Consider the following 15750-nt stretch of genomic DNA (forward strand, 5'->3'; position numbering starts at 1 on the left):
GACACCCTTTGCTGAAAGCCTGGGGACGAGGCACTCCTGGCTAACATGCTCCAACCCAGCAGGACCTGCCATCCAAACCAGCTGGTTCTGAAGCTTTAGGCAAAACTTGCCGTGTGATCATCAGTTACCTTTGTTAAAGCTTCGTCTGCAGCCGCTGGTCCCCTGTGTGGGCAGCAGTGTCCTGTTCTCCCTGTATTTCTTGGAATGGTATATTGTTGCTATGACTGCAATGATTATCATCATCGCCACCAGGGCAGGCTCCCTGGGGCACCGATCATGGCTTCAAAATAAGTCTTTGCTCTCAAGGAGCCCACATCATAAAACAGGGAGAGAATGTTTTTAGTATCAAGGGTTTATGGGCAAAGGGATCGATAACAGTGTTCCTAGGAATAACAACTGAGACATAGCTTTGCTTTGTATTTTTAGGGTCGGGCACAGTCATTAAATTCAATCCAATAATTATAACAATAATGAAAAATACTTTAGGTCTGTACTATAGTCATTTAAAGGAGTGAGCAAACGTGAGGGAGGAAAATGACAAAAGCACAAAGGGAAAAGGCTGAGGAAAATAGGGAAGGATAGAGAAGAGACAGAGTCAGACAGAGACGCACCTTAGTCCCCAGGCATAGCATATGCCCAGCCTCTGCTGTCCTCATTATTATCAATAGGATCACCGTATTAATACAGAAGACGACTTTTTATATACACGCGCACAAAGAGATAGGCACTAAATGAATTATAACCCCTGCCCTGGTGCCTTTCAGGATATTGCATCTTAAGGCTTTGAAAGCTAGATTGCACTGACCCCCCTACTGGCAGAGAACCACACGATAAAGGAGGAAATTAAAAAGAGGACAATCACACTGAACTTTCTTTCAAGAGAGTAGATGAGAAATCCTGTCAGCATGGGGATGGATTAAGTCTGGGTTTTGCAGTTAAGCCCAAGGAGGGAGGCCTGCAGCATTATGGGATTCTGCACAGTTACCCCTGGAGCCAGGGTATTCGTGTCCTTGGAGAACTGAGGATAAAAGAGGAAGCACTGCCAGGAGACCACTGGTTTAGGGCCATCCAGGGTCTGTAGGTCAGGGTGCCCTCCTGAAGATATCACGAAGAGGCCACCCTTAAGCCTGCAGCCTGCCGGCATCCCTTGCCAGCTTTGGGTCAATGTACTGATGCCCAGCTCTGCCCCAGACCCTGTGAGTCAGCGCCCCTGGAGTGGGGCTCAGGCAGATGAGGAAGATGAGCGTCTGAGGGGAGAACAGCTCGTGGAAAGGTGGGAGAACCACCTTCCTCGAAGTCCCCAAGAACCGAGGCTTGGCCTGCTGGTTCACGTCCAGGCTCTGGCCAGCCTCCAGAAGCATTTCTGCTTTTATGCCCTCTGCTTCTCGCTCCGTCTTTATCTAGCTCCCTAGACCAGAGCTGCGTAAGAAAACTTTTCAGGGAGGCTGGAAATGTTCTGTATCTGCACTGCCCAATAAAGTAGCCACCAGTCCCAGGGGCTGTTGAGGACTTGAAATGTGGCCAGTGTGACTGAAGAACTGGATTTTAAATTTAACTTTAATTAAATTGTCACTTGTGTCTTGTGGTCACCATATTGGACAGTGCAGACGTAGAACCTCTGGGATGAAAGGGACCTTAGGGATCGAGTCCATTGATCTCACGTTTTAGTGGAGGAAGCTAGATCAAAAGCTTTGGAACAGGAAAAAGGTATTCAACTCCCGACCCCACTGATCACTAGCTGTGGGAGCTTAGGCAAGTTATGCTAAAACTATAGTTTCTTTACCTATAAAATGGGCCCAATAATACCTGTCCCCACCTTTTGGTGGAGAGTAAAAGAAATAACATGCGATGGGGTGCTTTTCCCATGGCTTCCTTTCCAGTTTTTTTTTTTAATTGAAGTATAGTTGATTTACAATATTGTATTAGTTTCAGTTGTACAGCAAAGTCACTTACATAAATGTAGTTTTTCAGATTGTTTCCATTATAGGTTATTATAAGATACTGAATATAGTTCCCTGTGCTTCACTTAGTATGATAATCTCTAGGTCCATCCACATTGCTGCAGATGGCATTATTTCATTCTTTTTTATTCTGCCTTTCCAGTTTTAAATTGCACCTGTGTGTTGCCCTGTCCCTTGCCCTGTGCTATGACTGTGGGCACCTGCAGCTGATAGAACACCAGCCCTGCTGGCCAGTCCTGCTCTTTCTTGCTGAATTTCCACACCCAGGGTCCAGCCTCTATCCCATTCTCCACACATCCTTGCCGGGGCTGCTTAAACACATACCAAAGGATTTTACGGGCTTAGTGACTCTACCGCAGACGTGGCAGGCCCAGACCCTTGGGGCACAGGAAGGACACTGTGCTTTGTGGTTGGGGATGACGAACAAAAAGGTCTACTCACAGCCCGACTTCCTGCCCATGTCCAGATGTGACCTCAGAAGGCAGTGACAATTCTCTCGTTGTCATTTCTCAGTTTCAGTAAAGCAAGTGCTCAAGTTGTAAGAACACACCTGGCCTTCAGAAAGCCATTTTTTCCATGGGACTCAGTACAGCTCTTTTCAGGATTAATTTTAAAAAGGCTATTGACATTGTTATTTTTCCTAGATTGGTCTCTGTGTAAAAACCCACCTCCATGTGTGTAAGAGCACAGGCCTCCTGGCCCCCATGCAGTGCTCTCTGCATCTCTCCCTGTCCTTCAGGAACCTCAGGCTGTCTGGTGGGCACATGTGGTAACTATAGATGTTAAGCATGGTGTCCCCATTTCTGTGGGGATAACGGCTCTGACCTGCACACATGCAGGGCACCTGTAGGGGGTGGGCGGACATGGCGTGGGGACTCACCCAGAAGGTGGTGGAGGTGCGGTGGCCTCCCGGGGAGGCTGTGGTCCCCTCGTCAGCTGCCTTGGCACTGCAGCTCTGGGGCTGTGGCCACTCCAGCTCCTCTTCCACGTGCTGCTCACTTTTGCTCTTCTGTTTTCTTATGATCTGGGGAGGAGGCAGGTGACAAAGGGGACACATTATTGGAGAGGGCTCCAGTGCTATGTGGGGTAACTGGGACCATCTCTGGGAAATTCTTAGTCATGTAAGAGCTTAGTTTCCGGGTCTTCCCTGGCAATCCAGTGGTTAAGACTTTGCCTTCCGGCGCAGGGGGTGCAGGTTCCATCCCTGGTTGGGGAGCTAAGATCCCACATGCCTCGCGGCCAAAAATCCAAAACATAAAACAGAAGCAATGTTGTAACAAATTCAAAAAAGACTTTAAAAAAATGGTCCACATCAAAAAAAAAATCTTAAAAAAAAAAGTTTCCTTTCAACAGAATACCATCTGATTTCAGGTCTGTCTTATGATAAAACAGCACAACTAAAGCCTTGAACATTCTACATCACTTTACAGTTTACAAGTAGTCCTTTTACAATGCTGACAACTGCTATTTATTAAGTGCCTACTGTGTGCCAGTCTCTGTGCTTGGCACCATATATGCTTTACCTCATTTAATTCTCAAAATGCTTCTAAGAGCTACGTACTATAACTCTCCCCATTTTACAGATGATGAATGAGGCTCAGAGGTTATCAGTTAAGGACACACAGCTCATAAATAGTGGAAGTGGATCGCAAACCCAGAGTCTCTGGCCGTACATCCTGACTTTAGGAAGTGTCTGAAAGCGCTAAGGAGGGGGCATATATCAAGCATCATGAGGGAAGGCTTCAGCTTGTTTGCACCACTTGCTAGGTTAGGCATGGCCACTTGGATTTAATGAGTCCATTTATACGAAGGTCTCTGGGCTGGGTTCCTGGCTCCTCACCCACCAGCTTAATCCCTAAAGGCAACCATGTTCACACCGCTTAGTTTTTGCCATGCAATTCAACCCCTCTGCATTAGCCCCAGAGTACAATGGAGAAAGTGAGAACAGAAGAAATGGTGCCCAAGACAACAAAGGCGCTTATGGCGGCTCTTCTGCTCACCAAAGGCCCTGGTCCAGGCCAGGGTGGTAAATTGCAGCCATCTGGATGCTAGGGCCCACCTACCTTCTGCAGGATGGTTGTGGCCAGTTCCTCAGTCAGCTCCTCCCTGTGGTCCCGCAGGTAACTGGCCTCATTCTGCTTGTCCTGCAGAGGGAGGAAGAGAATGTCGTGAGCTGTGGGTGTGTTTGGGAAACTTGGCAATCGCTTTCTCAGGAGTCCTGACCACAAATGCAGGGGGAGGATAGGCTCTAGTCAAGGATGGCTATCATGATGGTTTGCCCACAGCCTGCACTTTCTCTTGGCAGCCAGGACTCCACCCACACCTCCTCCCAGACAGACGTTGTGACGGTGGGTGGGTGGGGGGGGCATACCAGGCTATCCCCATAGGCTTCTGCTTTGGAGATCGCTTCTTCTATGGCCTCTTCAGCCACCCGTAGGGCGACAGCCAATGTGTCCATCATGCTATGTCCTAGACAGGAAACAGAACATAGACCGCTTTCTGGAAGGCAAGGACACGCTCCAAAACATACAAAGTGGCTTAAAGATGACTGGACAAAAGGACTTAATATAAGGAAATAACGGTTCTTCATCTACTTTCTCAGATAAAGATTATGTTTTATTTTGTGCACGTAATGTATCATTATAATGATAGGAAGAAAAATTGTGAAATCTTCTGAGGGCTGTGCTCATGGTTTAATGCAAACACAAAATCCATGGAAGAATTTTTTAGACTCTAAACCCATACTATCGATAACATTGGCCGATCTTGCCGAGCTCAACCATGTGCTGGGCTGCAGACTGAGTGTCTCATACATGATCACAGTGGATCCTTCCAACAACTCATTGAGTAGGCACCGTTTTATAGATGAGAGAACTGAAGCACGGAGAGGTCAAATAACTCACCCAATGTTGCGCAGTGAGACAGAGAGCTGAGATTTGAATTCAGGGCTCTCTGTCTCCAAATCCCGTGATTTTAACCACAAAAGTGAGATAAACACCAGCCCACATGATTTTTAAAAATAATGCTATCATATATTTAGTGAACATATTTTTTGCATATGGTGACAAACGGAAGTTTTCCCAAGTCAAAGGACTTCTGCAGGTGACAAAATTCTTTTTGAAGTCAAATACTTGGAAGAGTTTTGCTTCCTGGAGGTACTAGATTTTTTGCTTCTTGTTTGAAAGTGAGAATTTCTATCATTCCTCTCAGTTCATCCCAGAAGCCCGACTCACATCAGGCACAGGAACAGAGGTCTGCAGGTGCTGCTTGCCTATGTCTCCTTTTCCCCGATTTCAACCTCCTGTTTCCATTTATAATCTCCTAGTCATGCATTATTTAACACATGCATATCTCCTGAAAGCTGCCTCAGATTCTTTGTAGAATGAGACAAGGTGTAAATATATCAATTCGTTAATTAATCAATCCCTTAATTAAAATACTTAATTCAAGCTTCTTAGGCTCCTAAAGACACACATGTGGACAGAAAGTGGCATTTGGCAAACATAACAAAATCTCCCAAACCAACCCAATTAAAGTCAAAACCATCTAGCCAGGCAGCTGACGAGGACATCACAGGCTGGCTGTGACAGTCCTGATAGAGACACACGGGGGCAACAGGTGGCTGAGTGAGCACATAATTTCCCCAGTGTTTCTATAAGAAGAGTCTATAAAATTTAAGTTGTCGCCACATTCAGTGCTCCCTGGAGACAGACACTGTATCTCCCATCTCTCTTCTTCAAGATACCAATCAATGTATTCTTCATAGAAGTGGCGCCCCACAAATTCTTGTTGATTCAAAGTGCACCAAGACCTCCCCAGCACTAGGGTCTCTGAGGGTCCCAGTGATGCCTTGACAGACGCGAGCTGAGCCCATGCTCTCGTGTGCCTTCCGAGCTATTGGGTGATCAGGTGCATAGCTAACTGCTAAGAGGCGTGCTGGAGATCCTATGATAGGGATAGTCACCAGCTTCCACAGAGCCCTGGAGAGGAAGAGCCTAGAGCCATCAAAAAGGGTAGAGCCCACGTCTGTGGTTTTGGCATGAGGTGGAGTGGAGCACCAAGATGTTTGGGCTGAAAGTGAAGGCTTGAGAGGGTGTTTCAGAGATAAAAACTGGTGGGGTGTGGAGGGAGGATAAGAAGGCAGACGCAGAGTGACCGAAGTTCAGAGGACCAGTCAGGTGGGGGGGACTGTTAGTTTTATGTGTCAACTTGGTGAAGCTATAGCACCCAGCTGTTTAATCAAACACTAACCCAGGTGTTGCTATGAAGGTGTTTTGTAGGTGTGGTCCACATTATGGTTACGATAGTTGACTTTAAGTAAAGGAGATTACCCTTGAAAATGTGAGTAGGTCTCATCCAATCAGTTGAAAGGCCTTAAGAGCAAAAACAGAGGTTTCCCAGAGAAGAAATTCGGCCTCAAGACTTAAGCATCAACTCCTACTAGAGTTTCTAGTCAGCTGACCTATTCTATGGGCTTGCCAGGCCCTGCAGTTGTGTGAGCCGAGTCCTTGAAACGAACCTCTTTTTGTGTGTGTGTGTTATGTGTACATACCCTATTGGTTCTGTTACTCTGGAGAACCCTGGCTAATATAGATGGTGACTGAAATTAATATTAATACAGGATCGTTGAGGGCAGGGAGGTGCTCAGGCCATAGACCTTGGAACAGAAAGAAAAGGATGGGATTGCACATAGAACCCATAGGAACTTGGGTGACTGGGTGGAAGCGGGGAGGGGGATTGAGGAAAAGGTAAGTCTTGCTGGTGGACTTGTGGCTGAGGAGCTTGACTGGGATATGCTGAAGTTAAGATCCCTGGAGGGGCTGCAGGTCTTGGTGACCAAGCATCAGAACACAGAGTCTAGAACTCTGGGCTGAAGTAAGGGCTAGGCATTCAGACAGAGGTGCACCAAAGCCATGTGACTTCTCCCAGGGAGAAGTCTCAGGCAGCAAGGATGATAGAGGATGAGACCTTCATGAGAAGGTGCCCAAGGAGAGAACAGAGAGAGCGCAGAAGCACTGTGGGGAGCCACAGGACCAGGGGGACGAGGAGGCACCTGTTCCCAACACCCAGTACTTTGGAGAAGGAGCCGGAGCGTTGGAGGAGGTTTTATTTGGAATTGGAAGAAGTTTGTTTTGCTTTTAACCTTTGCTCTAAGGCGATGACTGTACTGGTATAAAAAAGTAAAAGTTGATCAGTAAATGGTACATTCTTTATAAGAATATTTTAATATTAATTGCACAAGTGAGTATGTTGATTGTCATATTCCAACTCCAGAAAAACACACACTAGTTGATTGTAAGTATCTAGTGGTTGGTAGGGAATGCACTTCTCTAGGCTACACCTTAGATATATTCACCTATTTTGATGATGGATTCACACAAATGGCAATAAAAGAAGACCCAGGGAGACTCTCACATACAATAACAGAGTTGCATCAGTGGTTCCAATGCCATGGGGGACCCTGACGGACTGAAGGTGTTTGTAATGCTCTAACCTCCCATTAGGTGTAAACCCTTAAGCAAACTTACCTTCTGACTGCCTATAAAATGTTGAGTCACTGCCTGAAATACTTCCTTCATTCTCCAGGTTTGCCTCAAAAAAGCTTCCTCCTGAGAGAGAGGGAGAGGGAGAGAGGAGGGGGGGGAGGAGACAGAGGAGATATAAGATTATCCAAGGTCTTCAGTGAGCCCGGTGCACCGTGTCACTGAATTGGCAGACCACCATTACCCACTTGGATTGTTAGCCTTGCAAATAGGTTTAGGGAATCACTGGGTTCTACAGTAATGCTACAGATTTTGACCAGTCACATTTTTCTTTCTCATGCTAATTCCTTGTGTAGCAACGCTTCCACCTCCAACTTTCTTCCAGAGCCTTCCTTGGAGGCAATATGGAATCAAGTGTGGAATAATAGATTGAACTCAGAGATATGAGCTCATTTCCTGGACCTGCAAATGACTAGATATGTGACCTTGATCAAGTTACTTAACCTCTCGGACACTTGGCTTCCTTACTAGAAAAACTGTGATAATGATAGAACTCTGCTCATCATGGGTGATGAGTCACTGCATGTCTGGTCTTTAGCTGCTGTCCATGGCATCAATCTAAACAGTGGCCTTTAGCCAGTGAGTAAACTGTCATTAGCAGTTAGTGGAAACAAGCCCAGAGCAAGACAAGGTAAGCCATGGCATTTGATCTTTTAAGGCCCACTGCCTCTTCTCTGGTCTTCTCTCAGTTGAACACACACTCTATCTTGGTTCCAGGCTGGGAAGAGCAGTTGGCTAAACCTTTTTTAAGTTGGGGATTTACCATTTGTGTTCACGTATTAATTCATCAAAAGAGATCTTTGAAGGTGTGGAGGTGTGGATGATGTCTCTTTCCTTTTTAAATTACTGTATTGTATCACCAGTACACAAGATAGCACTGAGAGAGAAGGGGGCTCAAAAAAATTCTTGAATTGGATGCTGGTGGAAAACACTGATAGAACCAAGAAAATAAATGTGGGTCTACAGTTCTTAGCTCAAAAGGGGGAAATGCTATTGATGTCAGGTCAAACTAAGCAGTAGACCTTCGATACACATAATACACCCCGTGCTTCCTTGGATGGGCTGCATGGGGCTCCAGTGTGGGAACTCTTAGGGTAACTGCCGTAGGCATCTACAGCGGGGTCAGCAGGCTGCTACCTTTATGAAATAGGTCATTAGTGTGCAGCCTGCCACGGGGACTCAGTCTGACCATATACCATTCTCTGTGCTTGTGTTTTTTGACCAGCCTTTCAAAAGACCTATAGTCACTTATTCCAGCTCTGTGACCATAATGAAGTGACTTTACCTTCTTGGGTCTCCACTTCCTCACTTATAAAATAAGGCTTTAGGATAAGTCATCACCTCAGTTCCGAGGCTATACATCTAAGTGCAAATATTTCACTCTGGCTTGGCTGCATCTGGCAGCCATCCATTCATCCAGCAAATATTTCATGGGCACCTAGTAGATGCCTGGCCCTGGGTTGAGCGTTAGGGTGTACTGGTGAGCAAGGCCAGAAATCCTCGCTGCCCTGACAACCTTGATAGTCTAGTGGGTGAGAATTCATTAACCAAAAATTTATATAAATAAATATAAAACTGTAGATATGTTGAGTGCTGTGACTGGGTGGTTCATAGAATAGGGCAAGTGTTCAGCAGGGAAGACTGACCTAGACGGTACCAAAAGGGTGTGGGGGTGGGAGGGAGTCCAGGGCAGAGCAAACAGCTTGCACAGGCACAGGCAGTGGGTACAGCAGGGTGCATCTGAAGAGCTAAAACAGAGGCTGGGTGGCTGGGCTGCGAGAGGAGAGGGAACCTGGGGTGAGATGGGCTGGCGGCAGACCGCACAGGTCACGGTGGCCACATCACCGTTCTGATCTTTGTCCCACCATGAAGCCACTTGAAGACAGTAAAGTCTCCACAGGGGTGATCTGGTTAGGTGTGTGTTTCTAAACACACGTAAAGGTGCACGCCGGCTGCTGTGTGGAGGACAGCTTGGAAGAGGGAGAGGGTGGGTATCTAGAGAGGAAGCTGAGAGTGTGGCCCACCCTCTGGAGTGTCCCTGCGATGGGAAAGAGCATGGCAGGGCAGAAGTGGAGGAAAATCTGCAGTCCAGGAAGGGCTTAGGAAATGGGAGAGACTGGGCATGTTTACAAATCAATAGGAAGGAACCAGTTAAGAGGGAGGCTGAAAGGCAAGACAGAAGGGCTGCGTGAACTTGAGACCTTCATGGAAGGTGACAGGGATCAGGTGCGGAGGTGTACACGGTCTGCCCTGCGAAGGAGGCGGTGAGGCTGTCTCCTGAGACAACGGGGATGGTGGTGGGGAGCGTGATGGGGGAGGAGAAGATCTGAAAACATCTTTGGGAGAACTGCACTGACCAGGACAGGCTCTGGTTTTCCATGATTATAAATCTTCTAGTACAACAACTCTCCCTGTGTCCCTTTAAATTCATAGGTGGGAGCTTCTGTGTCATTTAGGATGATGGGATTTTTCCAAGGGCAGAAAGCAACTGAACTGTTTTGGAAAGCACTGACACAGCAGCCAGACATCAAGTCAGAGCTTCCATGAGCTGGAGGAACCTCCAATTTCAGGCGACTCAGTATTTTTTTTTTTTTTTTTTGCAAACCTATTCTTTTTTTTTCATCTTTATTGGAATATAATTGCTTTACAATGGTGTGTTAGTTTCTGCTTTATAACAAAGTGAATCAGTTATACATATACATATGTTCCCATATCTCTTCCCTCTTGTGTCTCCCTGCCTCCCACCCTCCCTACCCCACCCCTCTAGGCGGTCACAAAGCACTGAGCTGATCTCCCTGTGCTATGCGGCTGCTTCCCACTAGCTATCTATTTTACATTTGGTAGTGTATATATGTCCATGCCACTCTCTTGATTTGTCACAGCTTATCCTGCCCCCTCCACATATCCTCAAGTCCATTCTCTAGTAGCTCTGTGTCTTTATACAGAGTGAAGTAAGTCAGAAAGAGAAAGACAAATATCGTATGCTAACACATATATATTGAATTTAAGAAAAAAAAATATCATGAAGAACCTAGGGGTAAGACAGGACTCAGTGTTTTTAAAAGACCATGTTGTTAGTCAAATCCCACATGAAAGATGTCATAGACGTTTCCAAGAATCGTGTCAAAAATAGATATAGCACATTAATAAATAAAAGCAAGATTTATTTTCCCCATTTTATTTATCCAATACTAAATAAATGTATGTATTATTTACCAAATTGTCTAGGGATTAAGTATATTAATAAGAGCTACTTTCATCTTTTCATGTAGTGCTTCTTTTTAGAATAACTGTTAAAAATGTCACACTGAATCTATCAGATAAACCACATGAGCATTGGACATTATATTTTTTAAATAAATCTATTTACTTATTTCTCTGACTTCACTGAATCGTTGGCTCTGAGATGGCAGGGTCTTGCCCATCTTGTCACTCCCAGGTCTTAAACCAGGCATTCAATAAATGTTTACTGAAGGAATGAATAAGTCTTAGATTTATCTGACAAAACGAATGGGTCTCCAGTTCTGCCTAATCTGTTCACCTGATATGGGCTGCAGGAGGAGTCAGTGAGCTTGGGACTGATGGCCGTGCAGTGGGTACATGTGATGGGTAACCCATAAGGTTCTGTGAACTCCATGAATTTTCAATGGACTGTGTTTTTTTATGGCAAACTACACTGGTCCATGCAATGGAGATGTTTCATAGATAAAAGGAGTCTTATACTGAGAGTCCTGGAGCAGAGCCCAGGTCTTGCACCCTGTAGATTATGTTCTGACAATCAAAATTCTGAAACTAAGTACCCTCAGATGGAGTTGAAGATGGAACCATCTTATTCAGAACTCTGCCATACGAATTATAGTGAAGTTCTAGCTGAGGTTCTCAGTCTTGGCTGTGTCTTAAAATAACCCAGAGAGCTTTAAAAAATATCTATTCCAGGGCCACCTCCAGAAATTTGGAAGTAATTGACTAGTGGTGGAAGATGATTCTGGCACTTTTTCAAAGCTTGTGAGGTGATTCTAACGTGTAGTCGGGCTTGAGGATGGCAGATGACAACCATACCAAGGTGCTGGGTTGTAGGTAGAAGCTAATGCTGATGTCTCCACGGTCATCTAACATAATCAGGACATTGCTGACGCACGGGAGATTTCTCCACACTTGAGGTGTAACTCAATTTTCTAGGTGGTATGTAGAATCGCTCTCACAGTTTTATGATCACGACTTTACAGGTTTGAGTACCATCTCATAAATTGTCTCCTGCCTGCTTGTCTTCATGTTGCTCAAAAGGAAATCTTAGTTTAAAATGAGATACAAATCATGTTAAAGCAACTGATTCTAGTACTTCTATGAAGTGTCTTGGTACCCGCAAAGTGCTTTTAAGACTGAATTGTGTAATATTGAGGACCTAAGAGGTGCCAGCCACTGGGCCACACTTTGGGAACACAGAGATGAAGAAGCTATTGCTTCTGCCTGGTCCAGCAGGAGAGGAGCTTTGTAAACCATCACCTGGATGCAATGTGATAAGTGCTGTGATTGAGGCCCAGATGAGAGACATGGTGAATCACAGAGGCCCTGGGACCTAAATCTGCTTCAATAGTGTCAGCGTTTTTCCCAGCAAATGATTTGCCTTTGAAAATGACACTTGAACATTTCAAAGCCTTTTGCCAGCCCACTTGTAATTCATGTTTCCTTGCTCCACCTGTGGGACCCGAGGGAGAAACAGAAAGATACCAGAGTTGTGCTGTTCATAGGATTCTCCAAATGAGTTTGCTTCTCCCCCTCACTTTGCATGAAGCAGTAGAGAACACCTCTGAGATGTGAATTTGGTGACACGTAAAGCGGTACCTGAAGCAGACGCAAGGATGAACAAGAAAAAGTATGGGATGCAAATGATGAGACAATTCTATTCTGGAACTTTCTTGAGGTATCTGCCTGGGTTGAAAACCTACTGTTAACATGATTACTTTTAAGCTTTATTTCTTTTTTGTCTTTGTTCCGAGAGAAACATTTTTAGAAAAATCAGCAAAGAGAAGATAAAAATAATATGTGGAGACCTTCAGCACTGCTCTCTTAGCTACAGGCTTCCTGAGTGGTTCGAAAGACAGAGATTCTAACGACTAACACAAAAGGCCCTAATGAGTCTCTGTGTTTAATACTTCCATCCTATTTTCCCCTTGCCTCAGTGGCTGGCATATTTTTAGATTAGACACAACCAAAGACTTTATTGAGAATACAACAATGTAAAATAATGATGGTGAAAAAGCTCCAAATGAGATTTTCTTTCTTCCCTCTTTCTCATGGATAAAAAGCATTTACCTGTGTCAACAAAGTGATGAAAAAATCTTCCTCTACACAGAAAAAAATAGCCTTTTCTGGGAGGACATGCTGTTCATATTCTGACAACCATTTCTTTCCACTGGCTGGTCCAATAGGAATAAAGAATATAATTACTCATTCTAATTACATTGGTTGTCTTAGCATAGGTAGAATTCATCCTTTAAACTTTCTGGGAGAAAGCTGAGACTTTTCTAACTCTCCCATTACATTAAACTCTGGGCCTGGTATGTATAGAATTTTGGAGTAGGAAGGAAGAGGAGTGGGAGGCATATCCTCTGAGTGCAGACCTAGTCTACAAAACCAAACAAAGATGAATTTCCAATGTTTTAATCATTAGGGAAAGATGGTCAAGAATCTTTCATTTCTAGGGATTTGGAATTAAAATGTCCACAATATGCAGAAACACGTTGGTCCTCCCAGCTGCTAACATATCCAGCCCAGTGGAGATGCTGGAATCAAAGGACTTAAAACTTAGAATCTTTGGTATATGTCCTTCTATTTCTGCTCCTTACTAGAACCAGATTATTTAAGCCACTTTCTCTGTCCCAGGTCAGTGTGCCACAGTGTACAGGGCCTCCAAGCCAGGCCTTCTTCTATCCCGCCAACCCCCCAAAGACTCCCAGATGACAGGCAGTCAACGTACCTAGGATGTCGAAGCACCCTCCGCTCTCCAGCCGGTGTTTCCTGTACAGGTTCTTCAAGACCTTGGCGCTGCCAAAGCGTTTGAAGCGGCTCTTCACATTATTGTAGAACCATTCCAGAGACTGGGTCCTCAGCACCCTGAGGACAACACAGAATTAGAAAACAGAAAATTATTATTAAAGGACAGAATTATGAAATGGTGGATTGCAAAAGTTGCCACAATACTTCGCAGCTCCTTCCATCAAGAGGTGGTCTCTACTCCTTGGATCTGGGTTGGCTTTATGACTTGCTCTGATCACAGAGACTGGTGGAAGTGATGCTGTGTGAGTCCAGAGCCTGGCAGCTTCCTCTCTTGCTGTTCGTGGAAGCCCTGCAACCCATCGCCATGTGAACAAGCCCAAGATAGCCTTTGGGATGACAAGACACTTGGCCCAATCCCCCCTCTTGCCCAGCCAATAGCCAGCCAACCCCTAGACAGGTGAGTGAGGCCACCAACTGCTGGTTGACTGAAGACGCATGAGTGACTCTAGGTAAGACCAGCAGAAGAACCATGCACCTGAGTCCATCCAAAGAGCAAGCTGATAAATGCTTGCCATTTGAAGCCACTAGCTGACACATCTGTTTAATAGCAGGCTTATATTTGACACTCTTACTGCATTAACACCATTTCTAATTCAGCTTGGGAGGATAAAAAGCACAGGTGAGACCCTGGGCTCTATGGCAGAACTCTGCAGCCTCTTTCTCATTCAGCCTGAAGCACTGTGGGAAGGTGGTTTCCTGGTCAGTGCTATAATGCTCGGTACAAATCACTGACACGATGCTCTTTTCTGCCTGACTAGAACATGTTTCTAAACCCCTCCCATTTTAAGAATAGCTTTGGTGGTTATTTTTCTATTATGAATGTAATGATGCATACTCATTTTAAAAGTTCAGAGAAGCAAAATGAATATAAATTCTTCTAAGTCAGTGGAGGAACAAGCACACATTTAGCTGCTCTTCCTCCCCAGATGCCAGTGAAATGTGAGAAGATATCTAAAGGGAAAGAAATCTATAGAGTTGAGATGCGAATCAGAGATTTTCTAGATATCTGGAAAATTCTAAATAAGTGACAGCATAAAGGTAACAGAACGTTGTCCTACAAAGCAGGCAGAAGGGCTGGGACTCACAGACTGAGAGGTCCACTTTAAAGTTGATTGATGGAGACTTCGCCAGTGGTCCAGTGGTAAAGAATCTGCTTTCCAGTGCAGGGGACGTTGGTTCCATTCCTGGTCAGGGAACTACTAAGATCCCACATGCCCCGGGGCAACTAAATCCACGTGCGCCACAACTACTGAGCTCACGCACCTCAACGAGAGAGCCTGTGCGCTGCAAACTACAGAGCCCATGGGTCCTGGAGCCCGCACACCACAACTAGAGAGAAGCCTGCACGCCACAACGAAGAGCCGACACAGCCAAAAAAAAAAAAAAAAAGAAAAAAAGAAAATACAAAAGTAAATAAATAAAGTTGATCGATGAGTACTCAGCCATAAAAAAGAATGAAATGTTGCCATTTGCAGCAATACGGATGAACTATATTCATTATGCTAAGTGAAATAAGTCAGAGAGAGAAAGACAAATACTGTATGATATTACTTATAAGTGGAATCTAAAAAATACAACAAACTAGTGAATAAAATGAAAAAGAAGCAGACACATAGAAGAAGACTGTCCTTGGAAATCATAACCTCCAGGCTTATGATTTATTTGAGAGCTTTAAAAACACAAAAGGACTGTGACTCTAGAAGAGAAATATTCTGCAGGCTGCCTCTCCTGCACACCACCCTGCTCTCTGAGCAGCTGACCTCCGTGAAGGTGCTGCTGCAGGGCTCCGCGTTGCAGGTGGACAGGTCCACAATGGTAGGGGTGGACAATAGTGGTTATTGTGCCTCTCATTCTTCTCTGCCTTTTGGGACACTCCCCCTCCTTCCCAACTGAGTCTACGTTTTTCTGGAAAGGCTGGCCCCTCCTCCTGGCAGCCTTGGGGGTAGTCACATGACTCAGACCTGCCAATCAAGGTCTGAGGTGGGACCTTTCCTGCTGTTAGAAAGAGATGCTCCCTTTCTGCTGGGCTGGCTTGGTGGCAGAATGAAAGCCCGGGCTGCTGGGGCCACCTTTGCCATTACATGGGGGGTTATTTATGGTCTTCTGAACAAAAGCAGATCTGACAGTGGGAAGGAAAAGGATCCTGTTGATGTACTTTGAACACCTGGATCTACCCAAGCCTGAGGTCA

General features: G+C 45.2%; 1 protein-coding gene across 4 annotated transcripts in view; it reads right to left on the reverse strand.

The window, feature by feature from the left end:
* The window catches only part of MYRIP (myosin VIIA and Rab interacting protein), a 178502-nt gene that overhangs the window by 68815 nt on the left and 93937 nt on the right, over positions 1-15750 (reverse strand). For 3 of the 4 annotated variants that reach the window (XM_060110078.1, XM_060110077.1, XM_060110080.1), the window contains 5 exons: positions 13482-13618; positions 7490-7570; positions 4333-4430; positions 4025-4105; positions 2842-2985 (listed from right to left, as the gene is read on the reverse strand). In XM_060110078.1, the coding sequence (XP_059966061.1) occupies positions 2842-2985; positions 4025-4105; positions 4333-4430; positions 7490-7570; positions 13482-13618 (541 nt within the window). The remainder of the gene's footprint in view (positions 1-2841; positions 2986-4024; positions 4106-4332; positions 4431-7489; positions 7571-13481; positions 13619-15750) is intronic. The other variant, XM_060110079.1, reaches the window with a different exon arrangement.

Source organism: Mesoplodon densirostris, chromosome 10 (genome assembly GCF_025265405.1).
Source record: "Mesoplodon densirostris isolate mMesDen1 chromosome 10, mMesDen1 primary haplotype, whole genome shotgun sequence".
Lineage (NCBI taxonomy): Eukaryota > Metazoa > Chordata > Mammalia > Artiodactyla > Ziphiidae > Mesoplodon > Mesoplodon densirostris.